At 49.1% G+C, this 15,006-nt stretch overlaps 1 protein-coding gene across 1 annotated transcript in view; it reads right to left on the bottom strand.

Moving 5' to 3' along the window:
* LOC119102311 (synaptotagmin-like protein 5) overlaps positions 1-15,006 on the bottom strand; it is a 32,031-nt gene extending 17,025 nt beyond the window's left edge. The window contains exons 1-2 of the mRNA XM_037225678.1: positions 14,881-15,006; positions 13,647-13,775 (exon numbers count right to left, since the gene is read on the bottom strand). Of these exons, the coding sequence (XP_037081573.1) occupies positions 13,647-13,771 (125 nt within the window). The 5' untranslated portion in view covers positions 13,772-13,775; positions 14,881-15,006. The remainder of the gene's footprint in view (positions 1-13,646; positions 13,776-14,880) is intronic.

Raw genomic sequence — 15,006 nt, forward strand, 5'->3', positions numbered from 1 at the left:
CTGCCGTGCACTTTCATGGTGTGTTTATATACAGAAAGTTTGTCTTCAATTTTAATTTGCTATCCTGTCCTGGCACGAACTATGCTGTAGAGGGCAGAACTAGCGCACGTTTCCGTTCCGTTTGATTCTTGCCAAACTCAAGATTCGTAAGACCTGTGTGCAAAAGACAGGACAGATACTACGTCATATCAATTACTACCATAGCATCAGAAAACTTGCCTCATCGAATATCTGTTCTAACAATTGCCAACCCTGGTGCCGGAACGCTGCGGCACCAAACAATCCTCTCAGGGATTGTTTCGTATGCAATTTAAGCATGCAAATCCTTCTGAAGACCATTATTCGAGATAAGTTCTAACAAGCGACAAAAGAAAAACAACAGACATTTTACATGTACAGCATCAGGGTACCCTACGCTTTTTCCTAGTTTCTCAAATTCGTTCTCTGATCGGATTCAGCCCAATCTTTTTGACGTGAGAGTCTATTTCAGGCCGGCAGACATATTCGCGCGTTCCAGGGGTCTTAGCGGGTGGGCTTGAAATGACCTCTGCAGTTGAGGCGAACCTGAACCCAAACAGCATCACTGGTCCAGGAGCTTCAACTCCTTCAGAGGGGATCGATAAGCTATTAATGACATTTAGGCACTCTTCGGGTGTTAAAATTTATCGGGCACAAAAGCCTCTCCCTTCCAGCGGAGGCTTCCCCATCCCCTCCCCCCCCCCCCCTCTCTCTCTTTGCTTGGCTATCTCATTCCTCACAAGATGCATAATCTGTTCCAGGAAAACTCTGACTATGATTTGTGGGAGCGTAGCAGGATGAATTAACCTCTGGATCCCACCCGGCAGCCCTAGTCCTATAAACAGCAGTGCTTAATCTCCGTTGCTGCGCTGCACGATGAACTTGGCTCTATGGTTTTGGGTTTCAGTGTTATTGTTTTAGACTGTGAGTCAGCTAGAAACATGGATGGAAAGTCGCAAGGTAAGCGCTCTCAGATGTTCTGCTTGCACGACATATTTCATTTGCAAGAAAAAACACGGGCACGAATCCAAGCGTTCGTTTACTCTGGGAAACCTCTCCTGCCACATGGTCTTCCAAACTAGAGCCTTCATAGATCACATTGCGTAGCATTGCCATACTTGGGCCCCCGCGCAATCAACCGCTAAAGATATGCCCCAAACTGAGCGCATCGTCTCGACTTTCGTGGGTTTCGTTTTCACGTGAGGTCGCCGCATTGGCTAAGCTCAGCCATGTAAGGTACTCCAGTCTGGTGTCTGATGATGAATAGGAGAAGCAATCCCAATGACAAGCGCGCGGCAGTCGTCGGGACGTTGAGCACCGAACAGTGGTAAAAGGCCAATGGAGGTGTGATTTTTTTAATGGAGGTGTGAATTTGACCAGGGGTGAAGTTAAGGCAGTGACAGGGCCAAAGTGAAAGTTGGCCACAGTAACCTTCTGTATTTACCCAAACATTTGCCCACGAATAAGTACTTTGCAGGGTCGTTTGGGCGAGAAATAAGAAGCGCAACACATAACGTATTGAATTTGTCCACAAGCCCACGTGCACGGAATGAGCGCATGCAGGTGCTGACTGGAATACCGCACGATCACAACGGTCATAATGGTCGTATCACCATGGCCGTAATAACCACTGGGGTCGGAGCGTGCCGGACCTCAAGTGCCTCGAACAGGTTTGACAACCGTAATGCTTTGACCGTAGAAAGTTACACCAAACCATGCTAGTGAAAATCAATTTCACTAGCATTTAAGACGTGGTTACTTTTATGTCCCACGGCGCGTAGTGTTGTCATGAATGTCATGCGATTGTCCATGATTGTCAATGCGACTTTTTGCCATGACATGATTGATCACATCGTCGTGTTCATCATAAGCCAGTACATGATATGACTCGATACTGAACTCCAAAGGAACGTCAACATACCCTAGACCAAACCATCGCCCAGAGGTTTGTCGTCACCAGCGCCGCCCTCACCTCATTTGATGTGATGTAGCGGGAGACTGGCTAGCTCCGGCCTCGGTTGCCGCTGGCCGCGGCCGACCACGACATCGGCGACGAGGATATCCTCACACCCCGCGCGTCTGGACCGCCCACTGCGGCTCTGCTCCAGCCGGCAGCGGGCGCCCCGCGACACCAGGCCGCTGCGCCGGCCAGCGCACGCGACTGACCCGAGCGGACACCCCGCGACACCAGGCCTCCGTGCCGGCCAGCGCACGGGACTGACACCGGCGGGCACCTCGCGACACCAGGCCGCCGTGCCGGCCAGCGCACGCGAGTGGCTTCAGCGGACACCTCGTGACACCAGGCCGCCGCGCCGGCCAGCGCACGCGACTGGCACCAGCGGACACCCCGTGACACCAGGCCGCCGTGCCGGCCACCGCACGCGACTGGCTCCAGTGGACGGCCGCGAAGCGTCGCGACGGGCCGGCCGCCGGGCACGCCGCCTCCGCGTGCGGAGCGAGCCGGCTGAGCGAAGTGCCGCCCGCCGGCTGTGGGCGGGAGCGGCCTGGGAGGTGGGGCGGGACGGGATGGTGCGGGCAGGGCAGCCTGCACCACTGGCAGGCGGCCCGCAGCGCGTGCTCACGGAGCCGAATCGAATGCCCCGCAGCACGGCAGCTGGTCACTATGAGGACACGGCACGCTCAGACGTCATGCCCTGTGAATATGGTCCAAGTTCCAATTCTTGTAGCTGGAATGGCATATTTGCTTATGTTACAACCTTCCAATTACAACATAAAGCACTTTGTCTGATGGTTCTGAACGGTAATCTGGTTGCTTGACTGGGCGAATTCAAAGCCATCGACTCCTTGCTGAAATGCTTTGTCACCAGTAACACAGCCCGCGCACCACCGTCAGTTTCATTGCATGTAGCGCCCACCTGACAAACCGTACCTACATGCCTTGTGAAAGCATTCTGGGAAGCCGTAATTCTCATGCGACCACCCTGCCATGAGCCATGCGAAGTCTGGCGGCACATTTCATCCGCCTCCTCGGTTCGTGAGCAAGGCGTCAGTGCGGCGGCAGGCGCAGAATTGTCACTCGATCAGTGACCCGAGCCCTCACCATCATCCATCCACGCCTTGGAAGTGGTGTGAACGTCCAGAAATACACAGGGCAGGAGCGGAGATTTGGAGATGGGTTGGTTTGCTGTCAAGTATGTCTTAAAGCTAAATGGCCAACAAGTATGTGCTGTTCCTTTCTATCAAGCAGGTTCCGCACCGATAAGTAAATTAAACAACGGATCTGTGATATACCCCAAATATTCCGCATAAATAGACAAATGTATGTGATGGGCAATAACCAAATTACTTGACGCGGTTGGGTTTCACATGCATAAGCTATAATTGTAAAAATACATTTTGCTTTGTTGCAAATGTTGTCTCATCTGATGTGGCAAAAGTAATGGCTAAGTGAGCACAGCTTTTCTGCCACTAATGCCGTACGAATACCCGTACAAGCACTCAGTGACATCAAATGGCATTCGTCGCTAAAATTTAGCTCGGCAGTTTTAATATTGATTATTCGCAACAGCCACTGGCCACTTACTTATGCTGAACTGCACTCTTTTTAACTTGAAATGCATGGGGATATGATTGACAATAAATTGGTGCATTTTAGCCCCCATTATTCATAAACGGCTTGAGCACCATAAGTGAGATAAGAACTGGCCTGCTTTTGATGCATACATGATTGCAAAGTGCGATTAAGTGGCATATGTTACAGTTTCACTCTGAAAGACTCGCACTCAACTGAGCGTTGCCAGTCACTTGCCAATGCTACATGCCTGCTGCAAATATCGGATGTTTGAGCGCGGCAAAACACGGTTACAAACAAAATGACACAAATTAGCTGTCACAATATTCTTGGTGGTGTTTAGAATTTAGATGGCTTTATTTACGCCTGCAGTCTTATCGTATTCTGTCGTATTTCTTTCAGTTTTAGCTCTGTGCGAGTTTGCTAAGTTTAACATGACATGGTGGCAGTCAGTCCGTGACGAAATGACCCGCCAACTTAGCATGAAAGTATTGCAAATAAATTGTGCAAGCACCTACGCTGTAAACTCTTCGACGATATGCTGCAACTTGCAACTGCACGCCGTTGCAACAACTTTCAAAAGCATTGAAGGAATTACTCGTAGGCGGCTCTGGACATATTTTTTTCGGCGACTGTTTGTCAGCTTGAGACGCACAATGAAACGACATGGCTAAAATATCATTGGATTATACATAATTGATCTTCGGATTATTGACTTCATGCCGTATATATTTCTAATGGAATCCAAGGCATTTTCCTCCGGCCAAAAAAGCAGCCCCAGAATACAGCCAATTAGTATCACACCTAAACCAGGTACGCTACATATGGCACGCATAGCATGGAGCCATTCAGGAGAGCAATACACAGTTTACTGCTTCTTTTCATTTTATTTTTCAAGGCCACTCTGGAAGGCACGCCAGTGGGAGGTGGCATCGCTTCGCTGGTACAGCGTTTGCACATGACCATATTTGGCAGGTCGTGGGTTTCAGCGAGTTTCGCCGCTGCCGCACAGTCGGCCTGAGTGGTTCTTGTCGAATAACGTCGAATGCATTATTAAGCCCCTGAAAATATTCGGCATTAAGGGGCGAAGGTGTAAGGTTTCAAAGGGACCTATTTCGTCGTGATATGATTCCGTTCTGTGTATGTTAGCTGGATCCCGCTAATCCAACAGATATGAGAAACCCTTCCCATGACGGAGATTGAGCAGTTGGCCAGTGGCATGTAACAAACAAAGTGAAATGAGAAGTGATGCAAGGGTCACTGAGGCTTGCTTCACAACTCAACACGTAAAAATTCATACATTGGCAGCCATACCAATGTGCTTCAGGTGCAAATTTACGTGGACTGACTTGCTCCATCATCCCGTTTTGTTTCGGTTGAACTACAAACCTTTAACATAGCTCAAGCACATCCAACGTCAAGTCGTGATTAACGCGATTAACAGGCAAAGCAGCCATGCGGGAAGGGGCCCCGCACGGTTCCCCGAAATGATTCGTGTCCCGTTAGAATTGACCATCAGTGTAGGACAGTTGCCCTCGACCTAAGCCCAGGTCTTTTCAAGAGCCTGGCTTAGCGACTGTTTTAACTGCGCAAAACAGCGCGTTCTATTATTTTAGCTGTAGCTGAACCTCCAGTCCAATCTGATTTCATGCTGGGCATCGGATAAAACAAGTCAAACCGCTCTACATTTTTACCTCCATTTTAAAAAGACAAGTCGGATGTACAAACCATCCGGAGATGTCGCCTGTTGCCAATTCATCAGAATGCGACCCACCGGGCAGATACACCCACCGCACGACCCACCTGGCAGATACACCCACCGCACGACCCACCGGGCAGATACACCCACCGCACGACCCACCGGGCACATACACCCACCGTGCGACCCACCGCCCACACATGCTCGCCTCTGCAGGCGGAAATCCATCTTCAACCGATTCCCAGCGCCCTAGCCGCAGCCCGACTCCCAACACAGCCCACAGTCATGGCCTGTGCGCCGCGCGCGACCACGCCGCGACATCCCACGGCGTGCCGCCGCCGCGTGACACGCCCGTCCACGCGCGCGTCGCCACGGCGTCCCGACGACCGACCGCGCGGACGGCTCGCTGGTGACCGGTTCACGCATGGCACCCGAGCCGGCGCGCGGGCCGCTCGGAGCCCCTGCGGCGTCCCGCCCGGCTGGGTGGGCTGACTGGCTGACTGGCCGAGATATTGGCTATTCAATTCCCTGCAGCTATGCGAACTTTGGTGCGGCTACGTTGTGCTGTTCGGAACTTGCTTTGCAGAATCCTTCAGGAGGTCAAATTGATCTCCCACCCGGGCGCATGTTAACTGAAGTTCGCCTAATTCTACCCTTTCGCCATGGGAAGACGCCATTTCCACAGCTGTGCCACGCCGACCTTCCTTTCTTGCGGCAATATACGTATTGGTTATGTCACGCAATGCTGAAGATGCAGCTGAATCCCCGCTTTTAAGTGGCTTTGCCCAGCAAAAAATGCTCTACTCTGCTGTTCTAGAATGGGTGGAAATCATGACGCTAAAATGTATTGTCTTAGTACCAACAGACGCAAAACAGCGGAGAGATTGCTACCTTTATAATGTTTTGACTGCACTAGCATGTCACGACGACTGAGTCGAAATTACGGCCACGTTGACCAGCGTCACTACGAGTGCTGCTATATTCAACAGCACCACTTCCATGACAGGTCCTCGCGTCCGGGCCAGAACTCATTATAATTATGACCACGTAAAGGGCGAGTGCCAGCCCAGAGGACCACAAGCGCTTCACACCTCCCCATGTGAATCACTAAAAGGCGGTGCAGTTGTCTCTCAATGAGCCCCCCAAAAATATCGGCCGGTCAATCCCTTCACCATAACCATCTGATAATTGCAACAGTCCTTGTTACAACAGTCCAACAGTCTCCTTGCTACATCAGAAGCTGCTGTGTGGTTTGCAGAGGGCTTCTCGAGTTGGGTTAGACCATATGTATCCACAAGAATAGGTAACGGGGTGGGTTGGACACAGATTTCTGGAAAATTAAGGGTATGAGTAGGAAGTCTACTGAAGGTTGGTTAGATGCCTCGAGAAGTAGGATGCATCGTTACTGTTTGTTTTTCTTTTGGTCATAACAACGCAAAGTAAAAGGAAGAGTTTTCCGAAACGCTCCAATAAGTTAGAACCAATGAAGCTTAGGACATAAGTTTGTGACTAGAAAATTCACTCGAGCAGGTAACGGGTAGGAACAAATGATTAGAAATGGGTAGCAGATGGGTATGGCTCAGCTCCGTGGGTAGCGGATGGATCGGGTAAAGGAAATCTTAACCATGAAGGTGTCAAGTGCTTTCCAGCTTGCCTGCTTGAAATGTCGAGTATTGGGCGTTTAACCGATGTTTGCCCTATAGCGTCGGTTGATCAGCACTTCCTGGCATACTGAAAGTCGATAGTTGTCAGCATAAGAATTCTTAACTCATGATGTTATGGTTTAGCTTATTCTCTTTCACAGCTTCCGCTCTCATTTCGCCTACTTCTAGTTTCTTCGCAAAACTTTTTTGTTTCTTTCTCACTTTCACAAAACTCAGTTTCTTCTGCAACTGGTCGTTGCGAACCGCTCAGCACTTCGCTGTGCTTCCGACTAAGACAAGTCGCCATAAGCTGCCGACGCCACCAGTGCCCGTGCAGGGAAGCCAGCACCGGTACCCAGCCGGCGCACAGACATCGGCGGCGGGAAATCTAGGTGCTCGGGGCGCTACCGCCGGTAATCAGCGGCAGGCGGCTGGCTGCAGCTGGTGGTCACTGCAGACCGACCGATGTCACACGGACGTGATTAGCCCCGCTAACCAGCCAGCGAGACTGGCGCGGTCTGACGACGGAAACCGCGGACGCCGCGGCAGGCCCGGCTTCGCGGACGATGGCCTGAGGTTTGTCCGGCTTGTCCGCAGCTTGTTCTGGATGTGTGTGTAGGCGTGAGAGCGTTTCCAGATGCAAAACTCGTGAGGCCACGCCTGGAACGCCGAATGTTTTCTTACTGTTGAACACAAGTTCAGGACTTGCTTAAGTTTTACATGTTTCTGCGACGTGTTGACGGGAAGGCGAGTGGTTTCAAAGATGGATGTGAGCCGCAAGCCTTCTCTCATCGCTTCAAGCGCCCGGACAGCAGCCTAAGCATGACGTTTATGGAAGCATTGAGACGACGAGTCATTAGCACCACGGACTGACTAACTTCGGCCTACCGTTCTCGTCCGGTTTGTCAGGATTTGTACAATCATTCGGCCAGTTCACTCTCGGGCGCCACCAGGTGTTTATCAGTCCTGAGAAGGACTGGATGATGTTTGGGTTTTAGTTATTTACGCTGCATAGTACGAATGCTCTCACTGGTATTTCAATATTCGAACCACGATCTTCTGGTTGGAGTCCGTTGCTTTATCAGCTGAGCTAAGGAACAAAAGGAACCGGATTATTTTGTTCCATGCTACGATGTCCTCCCTGGTTAGCTCAGTATTAGAGTGAATATTACACAAAGACACACACACACACACGCACGCGCACGCGCACGCGCACACGCACACACACACACACACACACACACACACACACACACACACACACACACACACACACACACACACACACACACACACACACACACACACACACACACACACACACACACACACACACACACACACACACACACACACACACACACACACACACACACACACACACACACACACACACACCACACACACACACACACACACATGTGAATATAAATATATATATATATATATATATATATATATATATATATATATATATATATATATATATATAGTGTAGATATGCAGATATTGGATATCGATTACATATCCGGTATAAGATATCTAGGTAATTTTCGTCCGAGGCACGGTCACTCAATCTATAGGTATCTTACTAGATTTGGTCCCACGTATCAAGTACAACCGTTGGCGTGTATTTTCAAGGCCGTAGTGGGCCGTATGCATTTTCTGGTGGTAAGCACAAATAAACCAGTTTTGTGAGTTATAACGCATATTAAAATATTTTAACTTAAACACCGAGTAATGCTCAACGATTGTGTTGAGCCATTACCCGATGTAGTACGTTTTGCGATCGTGCGACATTTTGCAAATAAGAAAGCGAGCAGACAGATCAACGAACCAGACGCATCCGGATTGGGCCTCGCCCGTGTGAATGCGTTTCTTCGTTCACTATGCTCGCTCACCCGCTACGTCTCAATTGTACATCGATGCAAGCTCAGTTCCCGGCTACACCGTTCCAGCGTCGTGGGTTCCCTGAACTGGGCGGCGATGGTCCACTTGGGAACCGCTCACGCAGATAAAGCTGGGGGCGTCACGCGAGGCGTGAGAGCGGCACGGTCACGCCAGGCACGCCAGCACGGCCCGCCGTCGCATGACCTGGCCCAAGTCTCCGCAATTCACGGGGCTGCAATGGCCCACTCGTGCATTTTTTTTTGGGGGGGGGGGGCGGAGGGAGAGGAATTGGACATAGTGAGGTAACAGGGGACGCGCTTAAGTCGTGCGTGGGGCACTGGGCATCTGATTGGGAGTCCGTTGCTTCACCAGCTGAGCTAAGGAACAAAAGGAACCGGATCCTTACTGTTGAACCTGTGGTTTGCCATGGATTTGATGCATGGTTGGCATAACAAAATGAATGTTTGGTTCGTAAATTGATAATGCTTCATTTGCAAAGAATGCAAACTGCCCAGTGTGACAATAAACCTTGCTCATTAGTCTGCAATGCGTGTGCATTGCATAAATGGGAAAAGGATGTCAGGAAGTTGAAGGCGCATTTTAACGTATGAGGTTAATGCTGCCTTATCCACGGGCCCGATATATGGCGGTTTTAATGTGTAGTTCTTATATGCAGTGTACCCATAAACGAACACGATAATGGAGACAGCGGTCCTTCCGAGACTAAAAAAGAACATGAGCAAGGCGAATAATGATACTGACTGGGGCTTGTGGGATGTGGGATGTGGTGGTGGTTTGCCAGATGCTCGAACCCGAGACCAACACGTCCAGAGCCGAGCGTCCTCACCACTATACCATCAATGCCGCTGCAAAACAAATGGAATTGCGATCAAGTTCAGGAAGCAAATCTCTCTAAACGGCATACATATGCTTGCAGTTATAGGTGCAATGCATCAGGGGTGGATTAATATCGCAGTTGCATTCCTTGTCACTTAACACTGTCAAGTAGCGAGTAGTCATTTGCGGTGTAGATACACGCGGAGAGACACAAAGTTACGCACGTTTCTTTGTCTTCTTCTCTTTAGCAGCAGAGGCTTCTCGCCTCTGTTATAACCACAACTAAACCCTGTAACGGAAAACTATAACTCGAACTAAAGACGCAGCTTTTTTCCAAATGTCAGCGCACGGCCCCCCCTCCCCCTCCGGCCAGCAAGGGATCATCAGAGGCAAAAACAAAATGGAGTGGGTTCAGAATACCGCAAGCTTTTCGGAAACTTGTAGGGGGACGCGAGCCGGGGGAGGAGGATGGAGATGAAAGTATAGTCCGCTCCTAGTGCGTGCAGACTATTAGTCCGCTCCTAGTACGTGAAACCTTTTGGAACTGCATAAATATCCTGAGTGCTACCATATTACCCAGTTTTTCCTCCCGGTGCAAATAATGTACGCTCGACCCACTCATACCAGTGTGCTAATAGACGACCCAGTTTCTTCAACTCCTGGTGGACGTTTTGCAATGCGGCCTGCTAACATGGATGCATCAGCGACTGCAGATAACCCGTGTAACGCCTCATACCAGTAACGCCGAAAACAGCCACACAATTAAAATGGAACACAAATACATCGCTCACAACAGCAGTATTAACTTAAATCTGTAATTACTCAGCTTGTTGTTCCCTGTACACTATCCATTGATCAGAGCGCAACATTGACAGTTAGTAAGTAAAATGGAACTCGTGGGCGGTACAGATGTTGACGAAAACCGCAAAAATGTTCTTAAGTAAATCTCATAGACATTTAAAGAAGGGAAGGGCAAAAACATGGTTTTACCTAAACTGCATATAACAACAAAGACGCCAATAGTCAGGATGGCATGGTTCGAACCACTGACTCCACTGTGCATCCCACCATCCCGCCACGTCTGACCCACCACTGTAACCCACCATCCCGTCACGTCTGACCCACCGCTGTGACCCACCGTCCCGCCACGTCTGACCCACCACTGTAACCCACCATCCCGCCACGCCTGACCCACAGCTGCAACCCACCATCCCGCCACGTCTGGCCCGGTAAGAACCCGCGGGATTTTAGCCGGGCTGTCGGTCAGACTTGGTGGGTTTTTGTAGGAAACAATTTTAACAAGCAAAAGTTTGCAGGTTTTGCGAATACCTCGGTATGAAATCCTACAAAAAAAAACAGAGTCCGCTGTCACACACCATACAATTATGAAAGTATCCAATTTTGATGGCACACCACTAAACCAGAAAGGTCAAATTCAACCGTTTTTTTCAATCATCTCACCCAAAAAGTCAGGAATAACTTCTCAGATTATGAAAGCTTGGCATGATTTCATTCAGTGGTAGTAAGATGGGCGCTTTATATAAACACAACACACTGCCCCTGACGTTCTCGTGAGCGTGAGGTGCTCTTAAATGTGTTCGTATCATACACAATCCATACCTGAGAATCAATATCAATGAGTATTGAAATGGCTGGAAATGTCACTTTTGGTACCCTAGCCTTTTCCACTGAGCAACGCAGCTCCAGCTGTTGCTGCATTTCATGCGTATCAGTACTTGGAGCATGAATAGTGGTAATGTAGAAATGGTGCATTTATGCCTGTTTCATCTTTCGGTTTTTAACAAATACAAGTACACACCGTTTACGATCGCGATAACAGGAACTGCTACGGAAATTAACAGTCTCATCAACTGCTGCTAAACATAAGGCGCCTCACAAAGAGTGTGGTTCTGCTCCCTTCTGCGATCTCCTCCGATATCTGCACACAGGTCTGTGGCAAAAAATTCAAAATATGATATCGATCAATTATTTGACATAGCTAATAAAAGTTCCAGTGGCCAGGGCATGTGAACAAATGTCTGGGATATACTGTACTCAGTTTGCCTTCCGCATAAATATGCATTTAAGATGCACAATATATCACAGTTTTTGTGGCATTACTTAATAGGAATGTCACTCAAGTGGCAAAAATTTAATTATTGGACAGCAATGTCCCTGTTATCTTGTACATTTTTTGCAAGCATCTCACCGAAAGAGTCAAGAATAGCTTCCCAAAAAATGACCACATCACCGCGCTATTGCATGACGCAAAAAGCATGGTGACGGACTGTGGCCACGGGTTGAAGCACGGACATTCGTGACGTAAAACAGCAATGTTTTACGCGTTTCCAAACCGTTGTGCAGTTTTTCCTCCGTGGTGTTGCATGATGTAGGACAGCAAAGATGTTGCACAGTAGGACAGAAAATAACATAAGAGGGCCTCCATTTCTTTGTTGAATTCGTCATCAGTCGTTGCGGCTACTGTGACGTCTGTGACGTCACACCGTCTGTGTGGCAGATATACTGATTTTAGCGTTAGTGGCTCATGTAAAAGGCTTCGACTCTCCCAGGACGGTAAATTATTTGTGCTGTTTTACATTGTTGTCAGTTGAGGGGGCTTCCACGATTCGAAATATCCAGCATTGCTTTGCTCTTTGAAGACATAGTTTGGTATACTGAGATAAGGTACACCGGTGAAATCTCTGTAATATTTTGGTGACAGGTCCTGTTTGAATTTCACTTTCTTCGTGCTCATTTGTAGTTAAAAACTGGCATCACAGCGCTTGAGATCTAATTTGGCGCAACGGAGATGTGAGAAGTAACTAGAAACATTCCATAGTCTGGTTATTTTATTACTGCTGCCTCAGCCATATCGCTGGCATGGGGCAAACAAGGCTTCGCATTGCATGACGTAGATAGCATGCTTGATGCACATCTAAGTATAGGTCAAGAACTAAGAAAACTTTATTACAAGGTACAGGTCGCACTTAAACCGACACTTGCGAATTACTACAGGGCCAGATGGCAGCAAAGCAGACTTTTGCGGGCTAGATCCATAGCAGACCGGGGGGGGGGGGGGGGGGGGGGGGCTGTGGACTGACACTTTGGTTTCTAGTTGTGTTTCTGTTGTGTTTCTAGCTCGAGTAATCGTTTCCTGTTACGGGGCTTAGTTTTGGTCGTGACAGTGAGGAGAGGTCTCTGCTGCTACAGAGAAGAAGCCAAAGAAATGTGCGTGACTTTGTGTGTCTATCCGCGTGCACTTGTTTCACAAAGTGACGACTGTTTACAATGTCAAATGACAAGGAATGCAGCAGCGATATTAACAGCCCCGGACGAATGCCTTACTATCAGCTGTCAGCTGAAGGCTGCATGTTTGCACTGGCCGCGGCAGGCAGTATCAGACATCAGAGCCTCTAATCCTCTTTCTCGCTTTATCCTGAATCCCCGCGACGCCCCGCTTATCCGGGGCAGGCTGCAGGCGTCAGCCTCGAGTGGGCCGTGAGGCCCCTGGGGGGGGGGGGGGGGACTCCGACCGGGCGCCCAGCGCACACCCCGCAGGGGGTGTCTGCGCGGGCTAGGGCTTGGTGGTCAGCCCCCCCCCCTCCCCTGGGCGCATGTAGTTCTGCCCCACCGTTATCCATTCTCTTTCATACCATAGCCCTGAAATTATCATTCCTGGTCGAAAGGGCTCTAATCCAAACAACAGCGGCGGGCAATATCAGAAAGCAAACGTTAGCAGGCCGTTCGGAGGGTCGTCTTCCCCCATGGCAACATCTGGTCAGTGCAAAATTGTTTCAACGCACTCGGGCGCTGGAATGACTGATCTGCCACAGGGGCAATTTGTGCTTTCAGTTCACAAGAGCCCAGATTGATAAGCAGAAAATACCCACAAAACGCTGGTTTAGAGACACGGCATGATCCTATCCAGTCTGCTCCATCCTATCTTGTCTGCCACCACATTACATCGCACCACTACACTTCACTGCTACTGCGCTATGACTGCACTGCATTATCCTACGATCCTCACCGAATGCGGACGCTCTCCTCTCGTCTGATGGCGTCGTCCCTCTTGATGACGTCCATGATCTTCTGAATCTCCTCCGGGGTCAACTGGACTTCAGGCATGTTCATTTGCGCAGCGTCGCCAGACATCTTTCTGAAGCAGACAGGTGTATCATGTCCCGAGAATGCCGGACGCCCACGTGGGCGGCACGTACCTACGTCGCGTTGGTGGATTATATAATTACGGTCTGGACTAGCTGGGCGTGAGGTGCAAACAATAATATAGTGTAAGCGAGAGTAACCAAATTATGAGTTGCATAACTAAGTGAGCTGGTGATGGGTATGTAGGTATCTAAGTGGATAAGTATACGATGTGCGCAAGCAATAATAACATAGTGTTCCACATATGTATGGGGTTTCAGTTGTAATAGCCACCTTGAAGGCCACTAGGTCCGGTTTTCAGCCCTGCCCTTCTTAAGACCGTGGCAGGGTGTAGCAGGGCTGTGGCGCTGCCCTTCTAGTTTCTGAGCTACACGACCGCACGGATTGGCAAAACTGTTTCGGGGAGTTTGTTTCAAGGTCACCCGGGCATCCATGACGTCATGATAAGGTTATTCAAATCATGCCATTGCATCGGCCATGCGGCGATCGAGGGCAATACAAATATGATTGCCGAGTCGATAATCATATTTTAAAGAAAAAATTGTCATCCATATATCTTTTGATTGATAAAGATAAGATTATTGTTCATATCTGTCGTTCGTAAACACGATCTCCAGATAAAACGGTCATTAATTGGCCCTCCGACAATGCTGTGCAAGGTACGATGACGTAATCAAGCAATGATGTATTGGGGAGCATATTTACTTAACAGAGAAAATGTTTGCACGGAGCAGCCCTTCCACTTAAAGGTGTGCCCATAGTTATAGGTGAGCTTTTTCATCGTACCTGATGCTTGCTTCTACATTTTTCAATGTGGAACATTCCCTCAAAGGACATCAATGGTTGAGAAACTATGGAGAATGAGTGGGTGGAATTGACAACGCAGCTTTTATTATCAGAGAATCATACATTATGTCACGGAATGCACCATACATTTTACCTTGAAGTTATGTGCATAAAAGCAACGTGACCTGGTTTACGCGCATGATGGGCAAGACAATGTTATACTAACAGCGTGTTCAGTGCCAACACCTGTCTTCAATCATTAAGATTTCAGTAACTAAACGATATAAGCCATATATTTTCGCAGAGCTTACCGTATCGTTGAGAGTACTCCTGATTTCAGTCAGCTCACATCAATAGCACCACGGCCGCAGCGCCAGGCTACCGCGCCCGCTCCAATGTCCAGAGACCACGCCGCTCCGCCCCCGCGCCTGACACCG

Source organism: Pollicipes pollicipes, unplaced genomic scaffold (genome assembly GCF_011947565.3).
Source record: "Pollicipes pollicipes isolate AB1234 unplaced genomic scaffold, Ppol_2.1 Scaffold_5724;HRSCAF=6776_pilon_pilon_pilon, whole genome shotgun sequence".
NCBI classification, from domain to species: Eukaryota; Metazoa; Arthropoda; class Thecostraca; order Pollicipedomorpha; family Pollicipedidae; genus Pollicipes; species Pollicipes pollicipes.